General features: G+C 39.6%; 1 protein-coding gene across 1 annotated transcript; it reads right to left on the bottom strand.

Annotated features, from left to right (window-relative positions):
- Positions 1 to 6635: 6635 nt before the first annotated feature.
- On the bottom strand, positions 6636 to 14540 carry LOC125234745 (dentin sialophosphoprotein-like). Its single transcript, XM_048141131.1, has 5 exons — positions 14422 to 14540; positions 13019 to 13214; positions 12094 to 12462; positions 11342 to 11542; positions 6636 to 9581 (listed from the first exon to the last, which is right to left on the bottom strand). The coding sequence occupies exons 1-5, from the start codon at positions 14428 to 14430 to the stop codon at positions 6901 to 6903; spliced, it is 3456 nt and encodes a 1151-aa protein (XP_047997088.1). The 5' UTR covers positions 14431 to 14540; the 3' UTR covers positions 6636 to 6900.
- Positions 14541 to 24965: the final 10425 nt, after the last annotated feature.

Genomic DNA, 24965 nt, shown 5'->3' with positions numbered 1-24965 from the left:
GTAAACAACTCTTATTAGGGTTCAGTTAGTTTTTTAAAATTAAATGGCTTCCGTGATCATGATGCATGCAACTGCGTCGAAATATCGGGAGCTCGACAAAAATCAAAAAGGTACCTAATCATGGTCTATATCCCAGTCAACTTAGATTAATAATTAATATAACCCAGTACAACGACTTTGTAAAAATCCCAACTTCGAGCGAAATCATTTTTCTCTGGCAACATTTTTTATATGCATGTGTGCGTGGGGTGAGCGTAAAACAGGAGCGTTCCACGCACACATCGATCGGGTTTTGGCTTCATTGTTGGCCGATGAATTGTATGGAAACTACTATTCTATATGTAATATTTCTATGCCGGTCAATATAAGTCTAATAAATGGCTTCAGTCCATTATTGGGACTATTTCGCAGGTGTCAAGGTGATATGAGCTAATATCTATGTCTATGTCTATGTCTATTAATTAGTGATTTTGGTACAGTAAGTACGACAGTGTACGGTGAGTTAGCACTTGTAAATTGATCTAGATTTTACAAGAGCACGTGGACTACCGGCCGTTGACGACAAAAAAGTGTCTAAACGCGCTTCGAGATTAATTCTTCACCAGCTTCTCACTACAACATTAGTTTACTGCACAATAAGCTATCGATATTACACTTTAAACAACATTAATGAGCAAAAGAAATAGTTATTTGTTATACAAGGGGGCAAAGTTGTATTTTAACGCCGAGTGTGGAATTGAAAAACGAGCAAGTGAAAGGATTCTATAGTTGAACCACGAGCGAAGCGAGTGGTTCGAGAATAGAATCCTGAACTTGCGAGTTTTTTAACACACGAGAAGTAAAATACATTTGCACCCGAGTGTAACACAAAACTTTTCCCCTCACTATAGCGAGGAAACTACAACGCAAAAAATAAGCGCGTTACAAAACACGGAGAAACTAAAAAGCCAAAAATAATAAACCTTTCAATTCAGATTTCTTATCGTATTGCAATAAGCTAAACATCCAAATTATAAACAATTCAATTATTTTTGTAGTCGGTACCAGACCTGTTCGTCGCCTTGCTATTGCCTGTTTGACCCACCCAACCATACACAGGCTGGTACCGACTCCAAAAATAATTGAATTGTTTATAATTTGGATGTTTAGCTTATTGCAATACGATAAGAAATCTGAATTGAAAGGTTTATTATTTTTGGCTTTTTAGTTTCTCCGTGTTTTGTAACGCGCTTATTTTTGAAGGCGGTTTTATTTTTTGTTAAAAAGTTTATTTATTTGTTGATTTTTAGTGGTTCCTAGTGATATTATATGTATCAGTCCGAATACATGTACAGTAGTGAAAGAATTATCCTTTAACTCCTAACCATTGAGGAGTTGACCTTCCATCATCAGCTCAGTTGATTTTTAGTGGTTCCTAGTGATATTATATGTATCAGTCCGAATACATGTACAGTAGTGAAATAATTATCCTTAAACTCCTAACCATTGAGGAGTTGACCTTCCATCATCAGCTCAGCCACATAAAATTATTACCATCAGACGTAAATACTGGTGTACCTTTGAAAAATATACTAAAAACATTACATGTGCCTATAACATTTGAAGAGTTTCCTCGATTTCTCCAGGATCCCATCATCAGACCCTGACTTGGTGCCAATGGGACCATCTCGGGGTTATACCGGTTCGATCAAAAAAAAAATTTTGAAAATCGGTCCACGATTCTCGGAGATATCGAGTAACATACATACAAAAAAATAATAAAAAAAAAAACATTCAGTCGAATTGAGAACCTCCTCCTTTTTTGAAGTCGGTTAAAAAAATGCGTTTATCACTGCTTCCAGTAGTTCCACAGGTGGTAAATCATCTTAATTACTAGATTCACCTACTTTTATCAATTTTGAAGCAGTTAATTTGACTTTATTCAAGGTCAAATTACTTTACCCACTAGTGGATAAAATGCGTTTTTACCCGCTGGTATTAAAGGACAAAACGCGTGTTTCCGAGCTAGTGAGGGGAAAAAGAAATTATTCACGACAAGAGACGGCTAAGATGGCATGACCATTGACAGACAGTCCATGTGTCACAGCCGTTCTAAAGTAAAATCCATAATCCTACGGACCAAATTGACAAGTAATTGTGAACGAATGTTGCCACAGTTTGGCCAGTGTCGTTCTTATCGATATTAAAATTATTATTACATCGTAGATTTAAGGTGCACCCAGACGGGACAATGAAATTCGCAATTTGATCGGCTAATCAATATACCAACTTTTTCTGTGATTTCGACAGATCAAAAGGTCTGTAGACCGCTAATTAGAAATATTTTTTTTAGTTCGAAGCAGCAATAATATTATTCGAAAATTATATAGATATTTATGATATACTTGCCATAGCGTGACAGATAATTTATTATCGTCGGACATGGTATTTTATTTTTTACCTACAGGCTCGGAAACCTTTTTATGTTTTAAAACTAGTGGGTAAAAATGCATGGTATCCATCCACTACCTCGAAGATACATAGAACAAACCAAAATGTGTACCTCTTATTTGAAACTCATATACTTATTCTTGATTTAAACTTGTCTGTTGTATGTACTTTATAAATAAAATAATAAATAAATAAAATTCGTTTATTTCAGATCCATCATTGATCCATAAGATGTTAGTACAAAAAATAAAAATAAAAATTTAAGAGCTATGTTAGTTAGTTTCTACATTAAACACTAAGCTAATAACTAAAACTAAGACCTACAGCAAGTACCTAAAGAACTATTAGGCAGATGTGTCGATTCAAAAAGCTTTATTTAGCTCTCCCAATCGACACCTCCACCCAATACTTGGTAATCGGGCAGTCGAGGCGCTCGGCCAACACCCTGAGAAGACTATTGCTGCTGCCGCGCACCCGTCTCAGCATGGAGGCGATTCTTTTCCGCCTAACGGCAAAAAAGTCATCAACTCGCGCCTCTGCGAACATACCGGACGCACTGCAATGCCTCGGCAGCCGCAACAATATCCTCAAGATGTTGTTGTATTGAACGCGCAATGCGTTATATGCTCTTTGTGTAAACCTCACCCACAAGCTGCACGTGTAGAAAGTCTGACAGTAAGCTCTAAAGAGCGTCAATTTAACTGAGTTGTTACACCGTGCAAACCTGCGGGCGAGCATGTTGCCTCTCACTGCCGCCGCCCTTCTCTCCCTTTCCAGGTCCAGATCATCATTTAGCTCATTTGTAAGCATATGCCCTAGATACTTAAAACGATCCACAACTTTTAGGGGTACGCCGCACAGCATGATCTCTGGCTGCGTAGACGGATTATACTTACGAGCCTTAAAAATTAAAAGTTCACTTTTGGCCGTGTTATATTTAAGACCATGCTGTTCTGCGTATTCCTCACAAATACTGATGAGCTGTCTCACTGCATCAACAGAAGGCCCCAGCAACGCCATGTCGTCCGCGTAACTTATATTATTGAAACTCACATCACCTATATGGCAACCGACATGTGTGCTGCTAAGTGCCTCGATCAACTCGTTTACATACAGGTTAAAAAGGAGAGGCGATGTTAGCCCCCCCTGTCTTACCCCACATTGTAGTCTGTACTCATCAGACTCCTCTCCAGCCCATCTCACTAGGTTGACCTGGCTGTTGTACCAATATTTATAACTTGTCGATATATTGTTATCGACATATACCCTTCCCTATTTTAATTTTGCTGTTCCTGGTATCATTTTACCTGTCAGTCATTTGTCAATTTAGTCCGTAGGATTATGAATTTTACTTTAATACGAAATTACATACCATCCTCTGAAATATGTAATCAAATGATTGAAGGTAAGTATAATATTGTGTGTGCCACTTTCTGTTAAAAGTTATTTTATTTTCATTATTTAAATATCACTACTTTTAGTTTTGTAAGGTAAGTTTTTTTTCGAATGGGTATATTTAACAATCAACATGGGTATATTTAACAACATTAGATCTTCTTCTCAGACACGAGATCAGATATTTAGATTAGAAAGATCTTGAGGTTTTTATAAATGATCACTCAATAACGACTTTCATTTCGTGTAGTGAAGAGCCATTGGATCATTTATTTGTCTCAGATACAACTTTTTGTATTTTTATGAACCTACGGAACCCTCCTATATAACACGCACTTGTTAGGTTTTTATGTTATTAATATGAGTAATAATATGACCTCTGAATTGTCTGTCTAGATTTAGGTTCGTTTATTTTATATCTGTAAGTGTTAAGAGTGATAAATGGAATCTTGAAATTTTGCACTTTGATGCTTTGAAATGGCTTTTATAGCCGTGGGTGAAACAATACGTTTTTCAGTTAATACGTAGCGCCTGTCTGAAGTATTCACACCCGTCTTGAACAGCCGGCCTGGCCCCGTAGCCAAATGGCATTTCTGCATGCGATGCGAAACGCCACAGAAATGCAATCTCTCTATCGCTCTTGCGTATTGGCGCAACAAAGCCAGACTATATTTCTGCGGCGTTTCGCTTTGCAGAAATGCCATTCGGCGCATTTCTCGAAGCTACAAGTTACAATTTACAAGTGGTTGTCAATGTCTGATATGACAAGTTGGAAAGAGACTTCCGCTTGTAACTTGTAACTTTGGGTTTTGAAAAATGGGCTCTGGGGCCCATTTCTCGAAGCTATGAGTTACAATATAGAGGTACAAGTGGTTGTCAATGTCCTCTGGGGCCCATTTCTCGAAGCTACAAGTTACAATTTACAAGTGGTTGTCAATGTCTAATATGACAAGTTGGAAAGACACTTCCGCTTGTAACTTGTAACTTTCAGTTTTGAAAAATGGTGAAACGCAGTCTGGCTCTGTCTCGCCACTACAGAAGAGCGATAGAGAGAGCTAGCTACAATACACTTACTAAACGTAAGCGGTTGTGATGTTGGCTAGGTACCCTGAACAGTGAACAGAGTCAAAACGTTTCATATTGATATCATGGCCACTGTTTTTAATTTCAAGTGATATTTACCTAGAGTTGTCTTGATTTTTTTTACTTAACTTTTTGTTTTAAAGCCTATTTGAAATAAAGCGGTTGCTGGCCGTTAGCTTGACCAACTTTTTTTCCATTTTGAAATTGACATGTAAAACATATGTGCAATTTTTTAGCCATTTTCTGATTCAAGCTCAAGAATATACATCGATCAGTTTCTCCAACAGGTAAGCAGTATATTGATTTAAACTTGGATAGCGGTCACCGTAACCTATGGACGCCTGCAACTCAAGGAGTTTCACATACGCGTTACCAACCCATTAGAAACTTGCAAAGCAACCAACAATTTTCTTCCTAAATATTGTAACTTGCAACTCCATTAAATACTTCTCAATGAAGCATAGATAATATTAATGGCGAAGTTATTTTTATCACCACTATTTGTATGTATATTGTTTGTGTGCCATTGACCTTATGTGGCAGGTTTCCAGTTATGTCATCAATACTGTTACTTTTCGTGGTCATATTTACATTGTTAGGTATATTCTAGTTATGTATGTAGTTTCGCATTGCTTTGTAACAAAAGTCAAAATTTTCGTTGGTAAAGCCGGGGTTTTTGGAATTTGTTTTGTATGGACTTCTACAGATACTAGAGAATTTTAGGGAACCCGTTGGGAATCTAGTTGTATCGACGCTCCGCCACTGATACATACATACATATATATATATAATCACGCCTGTATCCCATAAAGGAGTAGGCATAGCACATGAACTACTAAGTTTCAGTACCACTCTTGGCAAAAAGGGGTTGAAAGAAATCCAAATTGTGACATTGCAGTGACAGGTTGCCAGCCTATCGCCTCCGCTACAATTTAACCCATATCCCACAGCCCTATAAGTCAACTTCTACGACACCCACGGGAAGAAAGTCAATGTTATCTGTAATACACCACCTCCCTTCCTTCCGTGGGTGTCGTAGAAGTCGATTATGGGATATGGGGTCAGTTGTGATGTGAGCGATGGGCTATCAGTCTTGAGTTTATGTATGTTGTTATTTCTAATATAGTTTTGGTATTGTTAACAACAAAATTCAACAACCATTCTTTGAGTGTCTAAGCGATGATAGGTAATGATGGAAAGAATACGCTTCTGGAAGATCTCAGTAACTCAGTTGGTAAGAGCGATTGGACCGTTTTTCCATTGGTTGCAATCTTGATGAAGATCCTTCTGTCATAGTTTTTTTTTTTATTCAAATTTGTAGTTTACCATTAATTGTATATTTGTTAGTTGCTATAATAATTATTGTGTTGGATCTAAGTATACCATTTACTACTTTTTTTTGACGACTGGTCTGGCTCAGTCGGTAGTGACCATGCCTGCTAAGCCACAGTCCTGGGTTCGAATCCCGATAAGGGCATTTATTTGTATGATGAGCACAGATATTTGTTCCAGAGTCATGGATGTTTTCTATGTATATAAGTATGTATTTATCTATTTAAGTATGTATATCGTCGCTTAGCACTCATAGTACAAGCTTTGCTTAGTTTGGGGCTAAGGTGATATGTGTAAGGTGTCCCCAATATTTATTTATTTATTTTATTTTATTTTATTTATAACAGGATTTTTCAGACTAATAAAAGTAAGGAATAAAACCATTTGAATTATTATTTACAGAAATAATTTATTAGAGAGCATATTTCAGGTTCATAATATACAGCAGAAGCGCGGATGGCTATCACTATATTATATCTACGATATAACTTAATCTCATTTACATTACTGACATTCGACCTCCATCCTATTGTATCACAATTAATACTCCAGTTTTAGTTTCAACGCCGTTGAGTTAATATTCTCCTTACTTTATCATTTGAATTAAAAATCCGAACGGCATGAAACTGGAGCGTATAGTTCTATGGCACTTATTCTAACTTAATAATGGTATCCCGTATCGTCAAAGCTAGGTGGCGCTCTAGGTCCTCCGAAAACTTCTCCCTTACCAGCGACAGACGAAGTCTGAGCTGGTTTGAAGGAGGAACTCTGGAAAGACGAAGCGATCGAGCTATCTTGACTAGGCTTGCCGAAGCTTGGCTGCTGACCGAACGCTCCGTTACAGCATGGGCTTCCCTGACTGAAAGGCTTGGGAGTCTCAGCAGCAATGCTTCCTTGAGATGGTCTGCGCTGGAATTGGTTGCTATGCTGTTCAGTTTGACTTTGCGCGTTGAACTGCTGGGCTGGTTTAGCATCGAACTCATCAGTGGATTCCTGAGTTTGAGCGCTAAATTGATCACCTTGGGTAGCTTGACCAAATTGAGGCTTTGAACCGAAAGAGGATTGTTGGGACTGAGAGTGAGATGATGCACCAAATTGGGGACGAGATCCGAAAGTGTTTTGCTGGGTTTTAGCACTCTGACTGAATTGGGTAGGTTGAGGAGCAAATGACTCAGATGTAGCCTGTTGGGAAGCAGTGGTAGACTGTCCGAATTGAGGTCGGGATCCAGATTGGCTGCCTTGGGAAGTCTTGGCGCTTTGACTGAACTTAGTAGGTTGAGGAGCGAAAGATTCAGATGCCTGTTGAGACGAAGTCACAGACTGTCCAAACTGAGGCCGGGATCCAAATTGGCGAGAGCCTTGAGCACTTTGACTGAACTGAGTAGGTTGAGGCGCAAATGGCTTAGATGATGCTTGAGCTGAAGCGGTGGCCTGTCCAAATTGAGGTCGAGATCCAAATTGATTACCTTGTTGAGTCTTAGCGCTTTGGGTGAACTGAGTAGATTGGGGAGCGAAAGTTTGAGCGGTAGCTTGAGCTGAATTGGTAGACTGTCCAAACTGACGCTGCGAAGTAGCTTGAGCTGAATCAGACTGTCCAATTTGAGGTTGAGAATCAGTCGGTTTCTGAGCGCTTGGTATTTTAGTTCCAAACTGTCCGAAGCCATTTTCTGGAGGCGGCAGCATCTCCGCTGGTTTGGTATATTCGTAAACTTCTCCATTGTACTGAAGGTTCGTTACAGGTGCTTCTGGTTTGGTGTCGTCATCGAGCTTGATTTCTTTCACTTCTTGCAGTGGCTGCTGGCTCAAAGGCTTAGCTGATTCAAAGTTTTGTTTTTCAAATTGGCTTGACAGATCTCCGCTGGACTGCGATCGAGATGTGGATTGGGCACTGAAAGAAGGCTTGCTGGGTTGAGGTGAAGAAGGACGGCTCGATTGGAAGGTTGAGTGTTGGAACTGTTGTCTCGAGTGGCTCGAATGCTGACCGTTGGAACTAGGAGCAGACGTGGGAGCGGGGAACGGGGAAGCTGATGCTTGAGTGATTCCATTAGTAGCTGATGAAATAGAGTTACTCTGGAACTGGCTGTCCGATGGTGTTGATTGAGTGGGGAAGGAAGGACGTCTAAATGGAGCTTGTCCTTGACGCTGGCCGTTTTGAGAGGAGATAGCTGTTGAGGGATAGTTCTCTTCTTCTTCTTGGGGAGTTTGGGAAGATGATGGGCGTTGGGTCACTCTATCAAACTGATTAGCCGGCGCGTTTGAAAACCTTGAGGGAGACTGGGGCGCATTAAAAGTTCTAGTAGGCTGATTGTAGTAATAAGAATCATCTTGACCGGTAGCCTGTTGAGCGAATTGAGGTCTTGGAGTACTGGGGGAGAATTGGCTATCAGAGGTTTGGGAGAATTGGTTTTGAGAAAATTGAGGGCGTTTACCACCAAAAGCAGACTGTTGTGAGAACTGTTCCTGCTGACGGGGTGCTTGGGTGGAGAATCCTGATTGAGTATTCCTGTTGCCGCTTACTGGACGGTTGTTAGAGTTTTGAGGTTTAGACTGAGGGAAAGATGGTATGGTCGGTTGAGCAGGGGCCTGGGAAGTCTCAAAATGTGAGTTTTGTGACGCAAAGTGCGACTGTCCATTATGACTAGGCTGGTTATGGAAACCTAATGAGTTGGTAGACGGCGCTGAAGATTGAGCTGACTGAGCATCTTGAGGGTTTGTTTCAAATGGCGTAGTCAGTTCCGTATCAGGAACAGAAGTTGCATGTTGAGAGTTGAAAGTGGGTGAAGCATGGGCCGAAAACTGTTTACGTCCGTCTTGAGAGCCAGTATTTGCCGCAGATCCGAACTGTTGCCTATTCATAGGAGATCGGTTTCCATTTTGGTTGACCTGATTTCCATTGGTGCTCTGTTTGAAGCTGTTGAATTGGTTGGAAGTGGGTCTTGAGGCGAAAGATTGAGAGGTGGGTCGGTTCTGTTGCGATTGGGATTGTACATTTCCAGAACCCTCAGTTGATTCGTGTTGGAAGGTCGAGGATGAATCAGCATCTGAAGTATCCCTGTTACTCTGTTGCCTTTGGTTTTGCGTCTGTTGGAACGGAGGCAAATACTCGTTCCTCGAACCAAATCTGTTAGCATTGTTTTGACTTGCGAACTGGTTCACTGTGTTGTCATTGTCACCGTGTCTGTTGGGGTTGAAAGGCTGATGTTTCTGATTAATGAACGAGCCGCTTGCATCGACGTCGGTGTTCCCAGCACCGGCTGATGGGCCGCCATTCTGCCTCCCATTAGCGCTGTCACTTTCCGCGTAATCGCCGCCCGCATTGTACTTCTGAGCATCGTACATGCCTGTAAATAAAAAATGAAAGTTGTTAGCCATTTGTCAAGCGTTGACGATATATCAGTCGGCAAATACATTTATCACGCGACAATGGTATAATGCTGAGCTGTCCCGTTACGGATTTTGTCAGTGATTTTTAAAGCGATAATGAATTGAGTGGTTACTTATTTGTAGAGGATTTTTATCATTGTGTAGAAAAGTGAAAATTGAATTAGCAAAAGATTGCTATTGAATAATTAATAGTTGCCTACTAGGAGCACATTGTGTTATACTAGTACTAAATAGTTTTAGAACAGTGACTGTTCAACCTATAGAGGTAGGATGTAGTATTAGGCATAATTAATGATTCTTTTGTTTTAGTATAAAAGAAACCAATAACATTATGACAGTATATGTACTTTGTTTTTTTTTGCTTTTTTATCCACAGTACACATAAATATATGTATAAGTAACCATTTACTGTAAAATGTTTGAGTAAGTAATATTTTATGACGACGATTTGGATACTATCATTCCTTTCTACTATTACGGAACCCTGAATAAGTTAATTACTAATAGCCTTTTAAGAAATAATGGCCAAATGGTTAACGTGGTCGTGAAACAAATGCAACACGCCTAAAAAAGGATTGAGACAACAGTTAACCTTGATTCACTTAATGGTATGAGAATAAAGAAAATACGATCGGGTAGCAGTCATTATGATTTAGTTTCCTGTCTTTTTAAATTTTGTAGGATTTTACAGGTAAGTTTTTGGAGAAAATTATGCTGTAAAATTATGCATTATTTCCTATGAATTAAATACTAATAATGATCGTAAATTAATAGAGGTACGTGCGGTACAGTCTATTTTACTTTTTTATGTGTATACAACGTGTTTCCGGTATCCCTCAAAACCTCAAACACCCCAACTGATTTTTATTTTATTAAACTCATCTAGAGTATACATCTTTTAATCTAATGGTTACTTTCTTTTAAATTAAATTTTTAATTTTCTGTACAGCTCTACTTGACTTCTAGCTCTACACTCAATAAAATAATTGCTAACTATAACTACCATCATAAATCATAAGACTATTTATTTGTGTACGTTACTGCAACGACATAAGGTTTACCAATAGACAGCTAAGATGTCACTGTAAAACACTTTAAAGCTTTGTCACAGTAAACTTCAAATTGGACAGGTAATCGCAGTAAGCAAATTTAAACCCAATATTCAAAATAACAAGGTTGTAATTAGGTACGAATTCAATTTGTTATGACTTATGATAAACATTAAGATTAAACTGACAAACAACGTCATACTCGTAGCGGAAAAAATAATCGTCCACGTAACCAGCCAGTATTAATACCCCTAAATACTGAAAAAGGTAAACAACCTCTAGCAATGCGATATACACAATGTTACATTACGAGTACAATAGAATAGGCACATAAAAATAACTAATAATACTAATTTAAATAAAAATATTACCCCCATCAAGATATAGCTCAATCGATTCTACTCTCGATTCTGAACAAACTGTTTTCAGGTTTTTAGTGTTAAGTGAAACACGGTGTATTCCTGTCTGCTTCAAATGTGATCTTGCGCAAAGCTTTCATTTCAATATTAAATATACTTACCTACATTAAATCTACGCTTGAGGATCTCTTCCGGAATTGGTGGTGGGGTGGGCAGGTGGTCACCATGTGGTTTGTAGCCACCTTCGACCCATCATTATCAGTATAGGAGAACCCTGGGCTGAGGAATCTAGTCACTGTTCTAACTTACCATCATCAACTACACCGTTGGCTTCATCTCTCGCGTTCTGCTCGAGAGACTTGAGGATCTCCTCAGGAATGGGTGGTGGGGTGGGCAAATGGTCACCACGAGGTTGGTAACCGCCCTCGTCGGCCGTGTACGTCACCGTGTAGACTTTCCCGTCGTCTCCGGTGTAGGAGTAACCGCCTTGGGCTTGGACACCGTTGGTTGCTGTTCGAAATTTAAAAAATATTACTGGACTGAACTTTGTAATAATGAATATTTTCGTCATGCTATGTTAATGATTGATGGGCCCTATGAAAGATCATTTCTATATGAGGCTGTTACAAAATGTTTGTACAGAGTAATTTAAGTAGGTAGATATATCAAATTCACATTTATTTTATTTTACATACATACACATACATATAATCACGCCTGTATCCCATAAAGGGGTAGGCAGAACACATGAACTACTAAGTTTCAGTGCCACTCTTGGCAAAAAGGGGTTGAAAGAAATCCAAATTATGACATTGCAGTGACAGGTTGCCAGCCTCTCGCCTACGCCACAATTTAACCCATATCCCACAGTCGACTTCTACGACACCCACGGGAAGAAAGGGGGTGGTGAAATTCTTAACCCGTCACCACACGGGGAATATTATTTTATTTTAGTCTCTCTATTTATTACAAAATTTAGGAGTTTATATTTTTAATGAGAGAAATGTGGATATTTTTTAACAGAAACTGTTTTTCCAACATTTGTAAAATTGGGGTCTAACCTGTTCCAGTCTCTTCAGCAGATATTCCATTATCAGTTTCGAAGGCGTAGTTAAAGCTCTCAACACCAACTTCGCTGTCAAACCTCAAAGTGTTGGCAGCGCGTTCCTGAGCAGCCTGCGGACGCTCTGGCCTTGAATCTTCAAACTGAGGTTCTCCAGAAAGTTCTACACCTTCAGATTCCCTTGCTTCAAAATCGGTTTCTTGTCTTTGAGGGGCGAATGCGGAGTTGGGACCGAAGCCTTGAGGGAATCTGAAGCCGGCCTGGGCACCTCTGAAGGCAGCCTCGCCTACTTTAGAGGCGGTGGATCCGTAGGAGTCGCGGGAAGCGCCAAGTCCGGATTCTTCGGAGCCTGAGGCACCTCTGGTTCCTAAAATTTGAATAAGTGGTAAATGGGATGGAAGACTTTCCAACTTTATTTTTGTAACTTGGGAATTTCCAGTAGGTAAGTAGATTTTAATTTACAAAGTTGCTGGTTTATTTGAAGAAAATATCATGCCAGTTATCCAAAACAGAGGTCATTAATAGTAGGGATTTAAAGAATCAACCTACCAGGGTCAACTCCCATAATCTTGAAGTCATTTTCAAGGGCAGCATCCACGACCACACCTTGGAAATAATTGGTATAGCTTCCTTTAAGTGCTGAGTCCTGTCTGAAAGAGTTAGGAGTCTGCAGAGACGCTTCACTCACTGCATCCAGCAATCCTGACTAAAATAACAGTTGTTGCAAAGGTTTCACAGTTTCTAGCAAACATACCTGCAAGGCCAGCATCCACTACCACTCCTTGGAAGTCATTAGTATAGCTTCATTTAGGAGCTGCATTCTGGCTGAAGGCGTTAGGAGTCTCCAGTGATGCTTCACTACATCCAGCAATCCTGACTAAATTAACAGTTGTTGCAAAGGTTTCAGTTTTAAGCAAACGTACCTGCAAGGGCAGCGTCAACTACCACTCCTTGGAAGTCATTGGTATAGCTTCCTTTAGGAGCTGCATTCTGGCTGAAGGCGTTAGGGGTCTGCAGAGACGCTTCACTGCCACCAGCGGTCCTGGCTGATGCAGGAGGGAGGTACGTGCGGTCGAGCTTGGCTGCACTGCAGACTGCAGCCAACGTGGCTATTATTAACTGGAGAAAAAGGTATTTTTATAGTAAACAGAAAAAGAGAAAACTAGTATTTAGTCTGTTTGAGCTGGTTCTGTCCGGAGCTTTTAGTAACGATTGTGGAAGTCATTTTAGAAATAGAATCCTTATGACATAAAATTATGGTATTTGCTAAATTAACAGGCTATCTAGAGAGCACGATATTGACGTATTTAATGCAAATACCCAGGCTATACGGCGTAATTTAACTCTTAAATTCTTTATGTGAGCTTGCCTTTTAATTTTTGTTTTTTGTTTTCTTTTCTATTTCGTATGCTTGATGATTTTTCTTCTTTTTAATCTACCCGGTTTTTTCTTTTGTTTCGCATCTGTATTAACATTAGATTTATGTACTTGTCTAGTCTAAGCATATTTGTATACCTACTTGTAATACCTAATACCTAGTGAAGTTAATTTCTATAAGATTTCTATCGGTGAGAACCTGTAATTGGCCTCTTGTTTCTATTGTTTCTGTTAACATGTTTCATGTGCTGTTGGTTTTCCAATAAATAAATAATAAATAATAATAAATAATAATAAATGTAATCTGTCATAGTCGGCAGGGGGTTAGATAGACTATAAATGCAAGTTTGTCCAAAAATGCTCGATAAGTTGTATACTACACCCGTTGTTTGTAATATGTAATTTTAAGAAAAAAATATTTTATCGTTTAAAGCATGCTTAATAAAAAAAAATTGAATAATGATCTAAAACTCAATATTGGAAAGACATGAGTCGATATTTCGCTATTTAAATAACAATGAAGTGTTATGTAAGTAGTTTTGAAATTATTATTTATTTTCTTTTACACTATTTATTTTTCGAATAAAAACTATAATTATTGTTAAAATTTATTCAAACACTGCAAATATTTTAGGAAAATTTTAATTTTAAATTTCTAATTAGACTCCAGTACAAATAAAATGTCTTGAAGTTTAATTATTTTGTAAACTACAATAATTTGGAATTTGTGCGATACCAATTTTTTTTTCTTAAACGTCTATTTATTATTTTACGAATATTAATTAAAATCACTGATCCCAAAAACGCAATCGTTCACATTTCGAAACCGTTAGCCACAAAGATCCGGATGTTCCACTTAAAAGCCCGCTGGCACAAATCCCTGGATGCCATTGCTCAACGAAAAAAAACACTTGTCAAATGATTGATCACCGTTTCCGTAATGTATTACCAAATTCATTTTGTCCCGAACCAGCTCCGATGAGCGAATCCCTGATACTGATGCCTCCAAACCCACCACATTTGGTTTATATACATCTTCAAAAGTCGTCTAAAAAAACGTGCTCACGAATTCTAACAACTTTATCTTTGCTGCCACTTCTTCGGACATCCTCAAGCGCGCGTCGCCATCTTACTTTTTCACGACGCGGTATGTTCGAAATTTAAATCGGTTGATGTTTTAATGTGAATGGATAAGTTTGTAAAGATGCACGCGTCAGATCCCAAGTTCAAGTAGCTCGTACTAGAATTTAATTGGGAATGTTTATATGTTTACAATGTTGTCATTATTCAGATCGTCGTGATCCATAAAAAGGGCAGAATAATATGTTCTTTTTACTGGTAGAATCGGAATTTGTTGAATAGAGTAATCAACACTTCCGAGGTACGAAAATTTTGAGGTGTCGTGAGGTTATGGTCACGTATTTCATAAAATTCCAATCTAGTTTATTTGTGTTCATTCAGTCGTTAATTGTAAGGCAGGTGAGTAACTTTATTCAATATTTTGTCTAAGGAAATATTAAAAACTATAAAATTTGATTAGTTCTTTCGGTTCCTGATAAATTAAGCATAAAAATACGTACCATGGCAATTGAATTGAATTCAACGTCTACAGTGGGCTTAATGTATGTATATATGATCTACAATTTTGTGATAAAGTTTTCTAAATTTTGTCCAAAATGTCCAAATTAGAAAAAACTGTTGTTCCAAGACTTCCAAGGTTCATTTATCATAAATATCATAATAGTAAATATGAGTAATTAACATTACTCGACCTGAATCCTAAATTGGTGACATTATAGCCCAAACTAGGATCTGATTGTGCTAATTATAGCTATCAAGCCATCTACAGTTTACAATAGCTTGCGAAACATGCAGGCAAACAAAACGCGATTACTGGTAGAAGAGCAGGCCCCGTAGCCGAATGGCATTTCTCCGACGCCAAACGAAAGCGATACGCCGCTGGCTCTGTCGCGCCAATACGCAAGCGCGATAGAGATAGATATCTACTAGCGCTTCGTTTCGTGAGCGTTTCGTGAGCGATTGTGCCATTCGGCTAGCCACCCAGGCCCCGTAGCCGAATGGTATTTCTCCGACGCCAACCGAAAGCGATACGCCGCTGGCTCTGTCGCGCCAATACGCAAGCGCGATAGAGATAGATATCTACTAGCGCTTCGTTTCGTGAGCGTTTCGTGAGCGATTGTGCCATTCGGCTAGCCACCCAGGCCCCGTAGCCGAATGGTATTTCTCCGACGCCAACCGAAAGCGATACGCCGCTGGCTCTGTCGCGCCAATACGCAAGCGCGATAGAGATAGATATCTACTAGCGCTTCGTTTCGTGAGCGTTTCGTGAGCGATTGTGCCATTCGGCTAGCCACCCAGGCCCCGTAGCCGAATGGTATTTCTCCGACGCCAACCGAAAGCGATACGCCGCTGGCTCTGTCGCGCCAATACGCAAGCGCGATAGAGATAGATATCTACTAGCGCTTCGTTTCGTGAGCGTTTCGTGAACGATTGTGCCATTCGGCTAGCCACCCTGTTTACAATAGCTTGCGAAACATGCAGGCAAACAAAACGCGATTACTGGTAGAAGAGCAGGCGTGAATAATTATCTTAATTTTTAACCCCCGACGCAAAAACGACGGAGCGTGTCTGTCTGGTGTATGTGTGTGTCTGTCTGTCTGTCTGTCTGTGTGTGTGTCTGTCTGTGGCATCGTAACTCCCGAACGGATGAACCGATTTGGATTTAGTTTTTTTGTCTGAAAGCTGACAGTGCATGCAATGTATAAGACAAATATAAAATTGAAACACGAGGCTTTTATTTTAATATTTTCTGATTTTTAACCCCCGACGCAAAAACGACGACGGGGTGTTATAAGTTTGACGTGTATGTCTGCTGTGTGTGTGTCTGTCTGTTTGTTTGTCTGTCTGTCTGTATGTGTGTCTGTCTGTGGCATTGTAGCTCCCGAACAGATGAACCGATTTGGATTTAGTTTTTTTGTCTGAAAGCTAAGTAAGGCGGGAGTGTTCTTAGCCATGTTTTATGAAAATCGGTCAATTATGTCGCGGTCGGGGGTTTTTTCAAAATTTTAATTTTTAAACAGTGCTGCGGGGTGGAAAATTATGTATTATATAAAATCTTTCCTCGTAAATTGGTGGCACAGCAGTCCAAACAAGGATGCTATTTATAGCTATTGTGCTAATTATAGCTATCAAGCTATCTGAAGCGTACAATAGCTTGCGACACGGAGAGAGACGATTCTTATGATAAGCCGTAACTGGTGTGCGTGTCTTCATTTCTTTTAAATATTTTTTTTATACTACGTCGGTGGCAAACAAGCAAACGGTCAGCCTGATGGAAAGCGGTCACCGTCACCTATGGACGCCTGCAACTCAAGGAGTGTCACGTGCGCGTTGCCAACCCATCAGAAAATAGGTATTCAATTTTTTTTTTCTCCTTATATTTTTTTTTATATTTTCTACGAGTCAGCTGCAGTAGTTTGAGAAAATCTATTTTAACCCCCGACGCAAAAACGACGGGGTAATAAGTTTGACGTGTCTGTCTGTCTGTATGTGTGTCAGTCTGTGGCATCGTAGCTCCCGAACAGATGTACCGATTTAGAATTCGTTTTTTTTGTCTGAAAGCTGAGTTAGTCGGGAGTGTTCTTAGTCATGTTTCATGAAAATCGGTCTTAGTAGACCTAGATGTCGCGGTCGGGGGTTTTTTCAAAATTTTAATTTTGTGGTTAGGTTATTATTTGAATGAATACATTAGGTTGTTATCCATCATCATTTAACATGTAGATATCCGTCATCGGGATAAAATGATCAAATCTGGAGAAAATTTGTCGTCATTTTAGGCCCTCCTCACATCTAGCGTCTTGCAAGCGTAGCGTCAGGCAAACTGTATGGCAATTTGACAAAGCCTGACACTGCGTCGGCACGACGTCGACTCGGCGTCTTTTTCCATACAGTTGGCCCGACGCTACGCGCTCGCGTCGCGTGACGCTATATGTGAGAGGGTCCTTAATTGTTTCGATATCTTGTTTGGTAAAGTTTAATTTTGTATTGAAACTTTAGAATAGAATAGAATATTTTTAGCAGCAGAGCAAATATGGTTACTCATATTATGTATATTTAAAAGAGCGTGCGAATTTCGATCCGGAGGTCGCGGGTTCGAACACTTCGAACCCCGGCTCGTACCAATGAGTTTTTCGAAACTTATGTGCGAAATGTCATTTGATATTTTGCCAGTCGCTTTTCGATGAAGGAAAACATCGTGAGGAAACAGGACTAATTCCAATAAGGCCTAATTACCCTTCGGGTTTGAAGGTCAGATGGCAGTTGCTTTCGTAAAACTGGTGCCTACGCCAGATCTTGGAGTTAGTTGTCAGAGCGGACCCCAGGCTCCCATGAGCCATGGCAAATGCCGGGATAACGCAAGGAGGATGATGATGATGATGTATACTTAAAATTATGTAGGTGCAGTGTTCCTATACTTATAAGTAGGTACCTATTTAAATCGTATAACATCATCTAACAAACGTATAATTATGCAATCACCAACTAAACAAGCGATTAGACATTGGGCGTTGTCTTGCTCACAATCATATGGTTTTCTTCCGACTTTCAGAAACACCTCTAATTACATCGTGCTGACAGCTTTGTGTTTTGTATCCTACGCCATTTTGGTCGGTACCTCTACCATGTGTTTTTGAAGCCAGACTTTCAAACCGCCGCTGCGGGTTCAAATCCTGACTTGCACCAATAAGTTTTTCATCCTTCGTGTATCTTGTACAAAAAATAATTTCGTATTAAGAACGCACGCGCTCCTAAGCCGGCGCCATCGTCGCCCTCATACTTATAATGTCGAAGCCCGACGCACGCGGTCCTAAGCCGGGCGGGCGCCTTCGGCGCCCTCATAAATACTTATAATGTCGAAGCCCGACGCACGCGGTCCTAAGCCGGGCGCCATACTTAAAATGTCGAAGCCCGACGCACGCGGTCCTAAGCCGGGCGCCATACTTAAAATGTCGAAGCCCGACGCACGCGGTCCTAAGCCGGGCGCCATACTTAAAATGTCGAAGCCCGACGCACGCGGTCCTAAGCCGGGCGCCATACTTAAAATGTCGAAGCCCGACGCACGCGGTCCTAAGCCGGGCGCCATACTTAAAATGTCGAAGCCCGACGCACGCGGTCCTAAGCCGGGCGCCTTTGACGCCCTCATAATTAAAGTGTCGGGAGAAGCCCGACGAAGGCGGTCCTAATCCGAGCGCCTACGGTGCCCTCATACTTAAAATGTCGGGCGAAGCTAAACATCATCAGGAAACCTGTATACCTTTGCAAAGAAATTCAAAGATGTATAACCTTAAGTGCCTAATCCGCATTGGGCTTGCGTTTACGACATTTTGCGACTTTAGGGCATTATGCGTCTGACGCTAAGAGACGGCCAGTGCCCAGCAGTAAAACCTATAAATATAGTAACAAATTTTTCAATTAAAGGAAAAATTTTAAAATCACACCTCCGGCAGATGTACGGGTAGATGTTTGCTATACGCCACCCTAAGGCGATTGAGAATTGTGGGAAGGCATGGATAAATTCGCACACATCCAGCAGGCCTCCTCCGTGGCGCAGTAGGGAGCGGGATGGCACCAGCAAGCCTTTAATTTAAAAATTAGTAATTATGCTCGCAGACGTTTCTGCATGATAAAAAATAAATCTATAATATAGTATCAATTATTGTATTATTATAATACGTTAGTTTATTAGCTTCAACGTCACGGAATATGACTCATTGTATGGAGCAAGTGAACAGCACCCCAAAAAGGTTAATACTCGCTAGCCAAAAGTTTACATACATTTCCCGTAAACGTTAAATGCTGTCGAGTACATACAAACACACTCACACCTGCAGGCCTAGCACATGATGGCCGCGAGAGTATGTCGCCGCGAGATAGACTACCTGTCCTTATGTCATTAATACAATTAGACAAAGACGTGTCATCTATCTCGCGGCGACATACTCCCGCGGCCATCATGTGCTAGGCCTACTGTATTCCCATAAGATGATGAAACTGCTCAATTTTCAGTGCCACTCTCATTAATTAGGGGTTGAAAGAAAATGCAATTTTGCATTGACAGGTTGCCAGCCTCTCACCTACGCCAATTGAACCCATATCCCACAGTCGACTTCTACGACACCCACGAGAAGAAACAGAGTGGTGAAATGATTAACCCGTCACCTATCGAGCAACTTATTCTAAGAGCGTTTTCAGATTATCCGATCCGATATCGGATGTAGGCCCGATTTACATCCTGCCTACATCCGGCATCGAAAATGCTTTAAAATGTGAAAAGCTCATGGTAGGCGGTTCATGGTGTCATATGGAAGTCGAAAACAATGAAAGTGATGTGATAATTGTAACTTGTTATTTGTAAACAACTTCAATAATGTTGCCTTGGTGCGTTCCCACATACAAATACCTAAAAGTAAGTCTATATCTATATATAAGTAACTTATAATTATGTATGTAATATGCATGGAAATGTTTTTTTTTTAAATCTATGTATTTAAGGGCCGGTTGCATCAAACCGTCTGTCACCGTTAAAGCGTTCGTTAAATTTTATTGTATGGGAAGTTCCATAGACCTCTGCTGCGGGGCGATGATGTGTCTGTCAAATTTTGGTTTATGCAACTGGCCCTTAGTGTATGTTTTTGTTGCATTGAATAACCACAAATTTTAAACTTCTGAAAATAAACCCCGGAAATAGTGGACCGACTTCCATCAAACATAGCTAAGAACACTCCCGACTAACTCAGGTTCCACACAAATAAAAAACGAAATCTAAATAGGTTCATCCCTTCGGGAGTTACAATGCCATAGACAGACAGGCAGACACGTAAAACTTATAACACCCCGTCGTTTTTGCGTCAAGGGTTAAAAATAGGCGTTTGTACCTCGTGGACCCATTTGAAATGTCCAGAAGCGAATTATTTCCGTAAAGGCACTTTTTAGGGTTCCGTAGTAAACTTATAGTTACGCTATGTCTGTCTATCCGTCCGTCCGTCCGTCCGCGGATAATCTCAGTGACCGTTAGCACTAGAAAGCTGAAATTTGGTACCAATATGTATATCAATCACGTCGACAAAATGGTAAAATAATAAAAAGAGGAAAAAAATGTTTTGTTAGGGTACTCCGGGACCCATTTTTTCATTCCAACCCCAACGTATGATACATTGTTGAATAGGTATTTAAAAATGAATAGGGGTTTACTAAAATCATTTTTTTATAATATTAATATTTTCGGAAATAATCGCTCCTAAAGGAAAAAAGTGTCCGCCCTCTTAACTTTTGAACCATGTGTTTAAAAAATATGAAAAAATTCACAAAAGTAGAACTTTATAAAGACTTTCTTGGAAAATTGTTTTGAACTAGATAGGTTCAGTAGTTTTTGAGGAAAATACGGAAAACTACGGAACCCTACACGGAGCGTGGCCCGACACGCCCTTGGCCGGTTTTAAATAATACATTGCTTGTCATATTTTTTTGCAAATAAGCGAACTCTTAAACACTTTAATGATTTAATTATATGTTTATAAATACCCTAAATACTCATTTCCTTAACATCATATTAACATTAAACTAGATACCTATGTAATTCGACCAAAATCATGCACATAATAATATAAGTATCGAATCACGTATAACACCATAAACAGTATGATTATACCATTTACTGACTAATCATATCAATTAAATAAATCGTGATAGCATTCCTTTATTAAAAAGGCCGTAAGCGACAAAGATTTTGTATTAGAATGAGCCCTTTTATACAATAAATATTGAGATTAATTTAAAATGATTATGATAATCTAAATCCAGCGTCGTGACATGTTTCAGGGAGTTTGTGGTCAACAATTTTGATGATACACATGTTATGGATATTTTAACATAATTTAGATGGCGTATCGCGAGCGTGCGTAATATATGGCGTCTAATATTTGGAGGCCTAGCCAAGGTGACAAACGTAGCGGTGATAGGCTAGCTTAGCTTTTACAAAGGAGCAAAGTTTTTGATTAACCGTTCGCGTTAAGACGCTACAGGAGCGAAAATGCTAAAATGGAAAGGAGCCCCCCTTTCAATTTTGGAATTTTAGTTAAATATACTAGTGTTATTAACTAGATTTATCGAAAAAAAATTGCCCATTAAGAACAACTCAGTTAAAAGATATAGCGAAAAAATCTTAAAAATCGAGGTTCCACTCTCGACTGTTTCCTCCTTCAAAACTTAATCAATCGGAATGAAATTTGAGAATCTGAACAACAATGAAGTAATCTGTGTCGGACCGTTTAGTTTTTTCGGCTAATTGTTACCAATCTTGAGTATCACACCTTTTTTGCGCCATAATGAAAAAGGCCGTTTTTGGAAATTTTTGATGGGCAATCTTTCTTTAAAAATAAGAATATTAAAAAAAAACCAAAACGATCCGAAACAGATAAAAATAATAATAATATGTGTGGAAGTTTAAGTAGGTAATCATGGGTAACGATAGATGACGGTTTATATGAAGTGGCTGTGTTCAAACAGGGTGCGTAGCCGAATGGCACAAACGCTCACGAAACGAAACGCTCGTAGATATCTTTCTCTATTGCTCTTGCGTATTGGCGCGACTAGCCAGACTACCTTTCACGGCGTTTCGTCTTCGTTTCGCGTCGCAGAAATGCCATTCGGCTACGGGATCTGATCAGTCGGTGACCGAATGACAATCGTCGACGCCAGACGCCGACAGAAATGCAGTCTGGCTCTGTCTCGCCAATACGAATGAGCGATAGAGATAGATATTACGAAACAGATATTATCGTGAGCGTTTGTACATTTGACGTGCCCGGAGCATTGGAGCAGTTCTGTAGGGCCATCCGTATATGCCTTTTCGTCACTTGTATATATGTATATGATACTAGTTTACTTGCATATACAACACTCGACGTATATATGATGAAATGTATCCAAATGCAAGGTTGAAGGCCCACATATACTACTGGAGGTGTAAACTTTCGAATAATTTTATGGTGTATAATCCATAAGATTGTAAAAAGTGTAATTTGACTTAATAAAATTACAATATTGCTTTAGGAGTTCATTTATTGCTTAATTTTAAGATCGACACTACTCTTTATGGGAAATTAGTAATACATATGAAATAAAACTATGGAAACGGATTAAATCGCGTATAATTAATTTAAAATTCATCCCGACGTTTCCAACACTTTACAGCGTTTGTGGTTTGTGGTCAACCGTGTGTCACCCGTGACACAACACAACGGACTTCTATTGACCGTGATATACACCGGTCAATAGAAGTCTAATGAAACTAACCGAGAATCGTTTAAAAATCTTACTCTCGCAAATAGTTTTAATCTACTACATATTTAATTTGAACAAACATTTTCTACCGTTTCCAATCGGGACGCAAAACCAAATAATTATGCCCACTATGTTGTTACCTACACTATACTGTCTTCAATATTTTTCGTGTCGCTGCATACAAAATACAATTGAAATTAATTCATTAAATATGCATATAACTAATGCAACGTTTAATGAGAAATGTCGCCTGAAGCAAAATCTTATCATACATCATATCAGAAGCAATTTAATTAAAGTTAATCATAATTATAGCAACACTTTACTGATTATTGTAGGAGCTTATCCCCCGTTTAATAAGGTTTATATTGAATTGTCAATGTGTGGACAATGGTACTCATGGTACGCCGGCTGGTCCAATTACTTCGAATAATTAAACGATTGATGACAAAAAACAGGCCAAGCGTGAGTCGGATCGCGCAGAGCGCGTTCTGTATATTTAAGTACTGATACTACTTAGCTTCTTAGCTATTAACCCTTTAACGGGCAAGACTCAAAAAAATCGTGAGTTCAACCTTATCGCCATCCTGTAGTCCTAAAAATTCTAAGGTAAATAGGTATTTCGACGATTCATTTCAAACACTTCATATTACTGACTGTCATATCCGATCCATGGCGTATCCTTATCTAATACTTCATATACATTAAAGTTGGAATCGGGATAGTAATATTACAATGTCTTTAAACAGGGAACCCAAAAAAATTAATCGCTGTCAAGAGAAGCTGTTGAAACAAACCTGTTGATGTCATTGAACTTGACTTGAATTATAAACTAATGCAAGTATTTAGGCGCCATTGATTGTAAATTCTTTAATCAATAATAACTGTAGTAATGTAATATATGAATATTTAAAAAAAAACCGCCGCTTTTGTGGTTCTGGTAAAAGGTACTTCCGAATGTTGGATTATGTAGAAATGTGTAGGTATTTTTAACCGTCTGTAGCGGCGTTTAATTGGTGAGGCTACTTACATTTGTCCAGAGGCGCTTGTGGGGCCACGTGGAAACACTTTGGGAAAATCCTCACACTAAAACGATTGTCACATATAAACGGAAGCTTAGGTCACTGGTCGGAATATCACTTAAAATGTCAATTTTCACGTTTGTGTCGCGCCGGTGCACCGATAACTATTTTTAATTCGTAATAACGGGAGCGCAGATCATGGCGCTCGCACGATCGAAGAGAGAGTTTTTTTTTATCCACCAGGTGGCGTGGCAGGCGCACCGAAAAGTCGCTTTGGGACTTCTGTAATTGCCAGCTCCAAAAAACTGTGCTACATATACATGGAAAAAAGTATTCTTTCTAAATTGTGTTGCCTTGTATGTATGAAAATGAAATAACTATTTAACTATATCAAGAAAAGAAATTAAAACTAAAAATCTCTGTTCCTCGACGGAACATGCCGCTCACCTTAAAAGACACGGAGTGACTTTTAAAGAAATAAAAAGAGAAAAAACTATACGAAAGTATACCAAAATATTTTATGAAACTTATATTTAACTTAACATTAAGAGTCGTAACGATTGTATAAGTTTATTCTAAAGGTAAGGGACAGACCTTCACAACAGGTCGTTTGAACAACGTGTTCCCGCTTTTCAATGTTACGACGCGAATAACTTGATCGCTGCCCGGATGGACAGCATGAACGCGCGCGAGTTTCCACTGCAGCGGCGGCAGGTGGTCGTCGCATACCACAACAACAGTACCTTCACGAACGGCGGGACCGCGGTCTTGAAGCCACTTTGTACTTTGTTGCAGTTGATGGAGATATTCACGACTCCATCGACGCCAGAAATGCTGGACAGCTTGCTGTATCCAGCGCCAACGTGTAAGACGATTAGGGTTCTCGTCTATCAGAGAAACGTCCGGTAGGGCCGTTAAGGGCTCACCGATTAAGAAATGGGCCGGCGTAAGAGGTAAAGGATCCGCGGAGTCCGAACTTAGAACGCAGAGCGGACGACTGTTTAATACAGCTTCGATTTGACACGTCAAAGTGTGCATACAATCATATGTTTGCGTTTGTGTACCTATTACGCGATGTAAATGAGCTTTGAAACTCTTAACAGCCGCT

The sequence above is a fragment of the Leguminivora glycinivorella genome, chromosome 16 (genome assembly GCF_023078275.1).
Source record: "Leguminivora glycinivorella isolate SPB_JAAS2020 chromosome 16, LegGlyc_1.1, whole genome shotgun sequence".
Lineage (NCBI taxonomy): Eukaryota > Metazoa > Arthropoda > Insecta > Lepidoptera > Tortricidae > Leguminivora > Leguminivora glycinivorella.
Note: the sequence above shows the minus strand (reverse complement) of the source record. Positions and strands in the feature narration are given on the sequence as shown.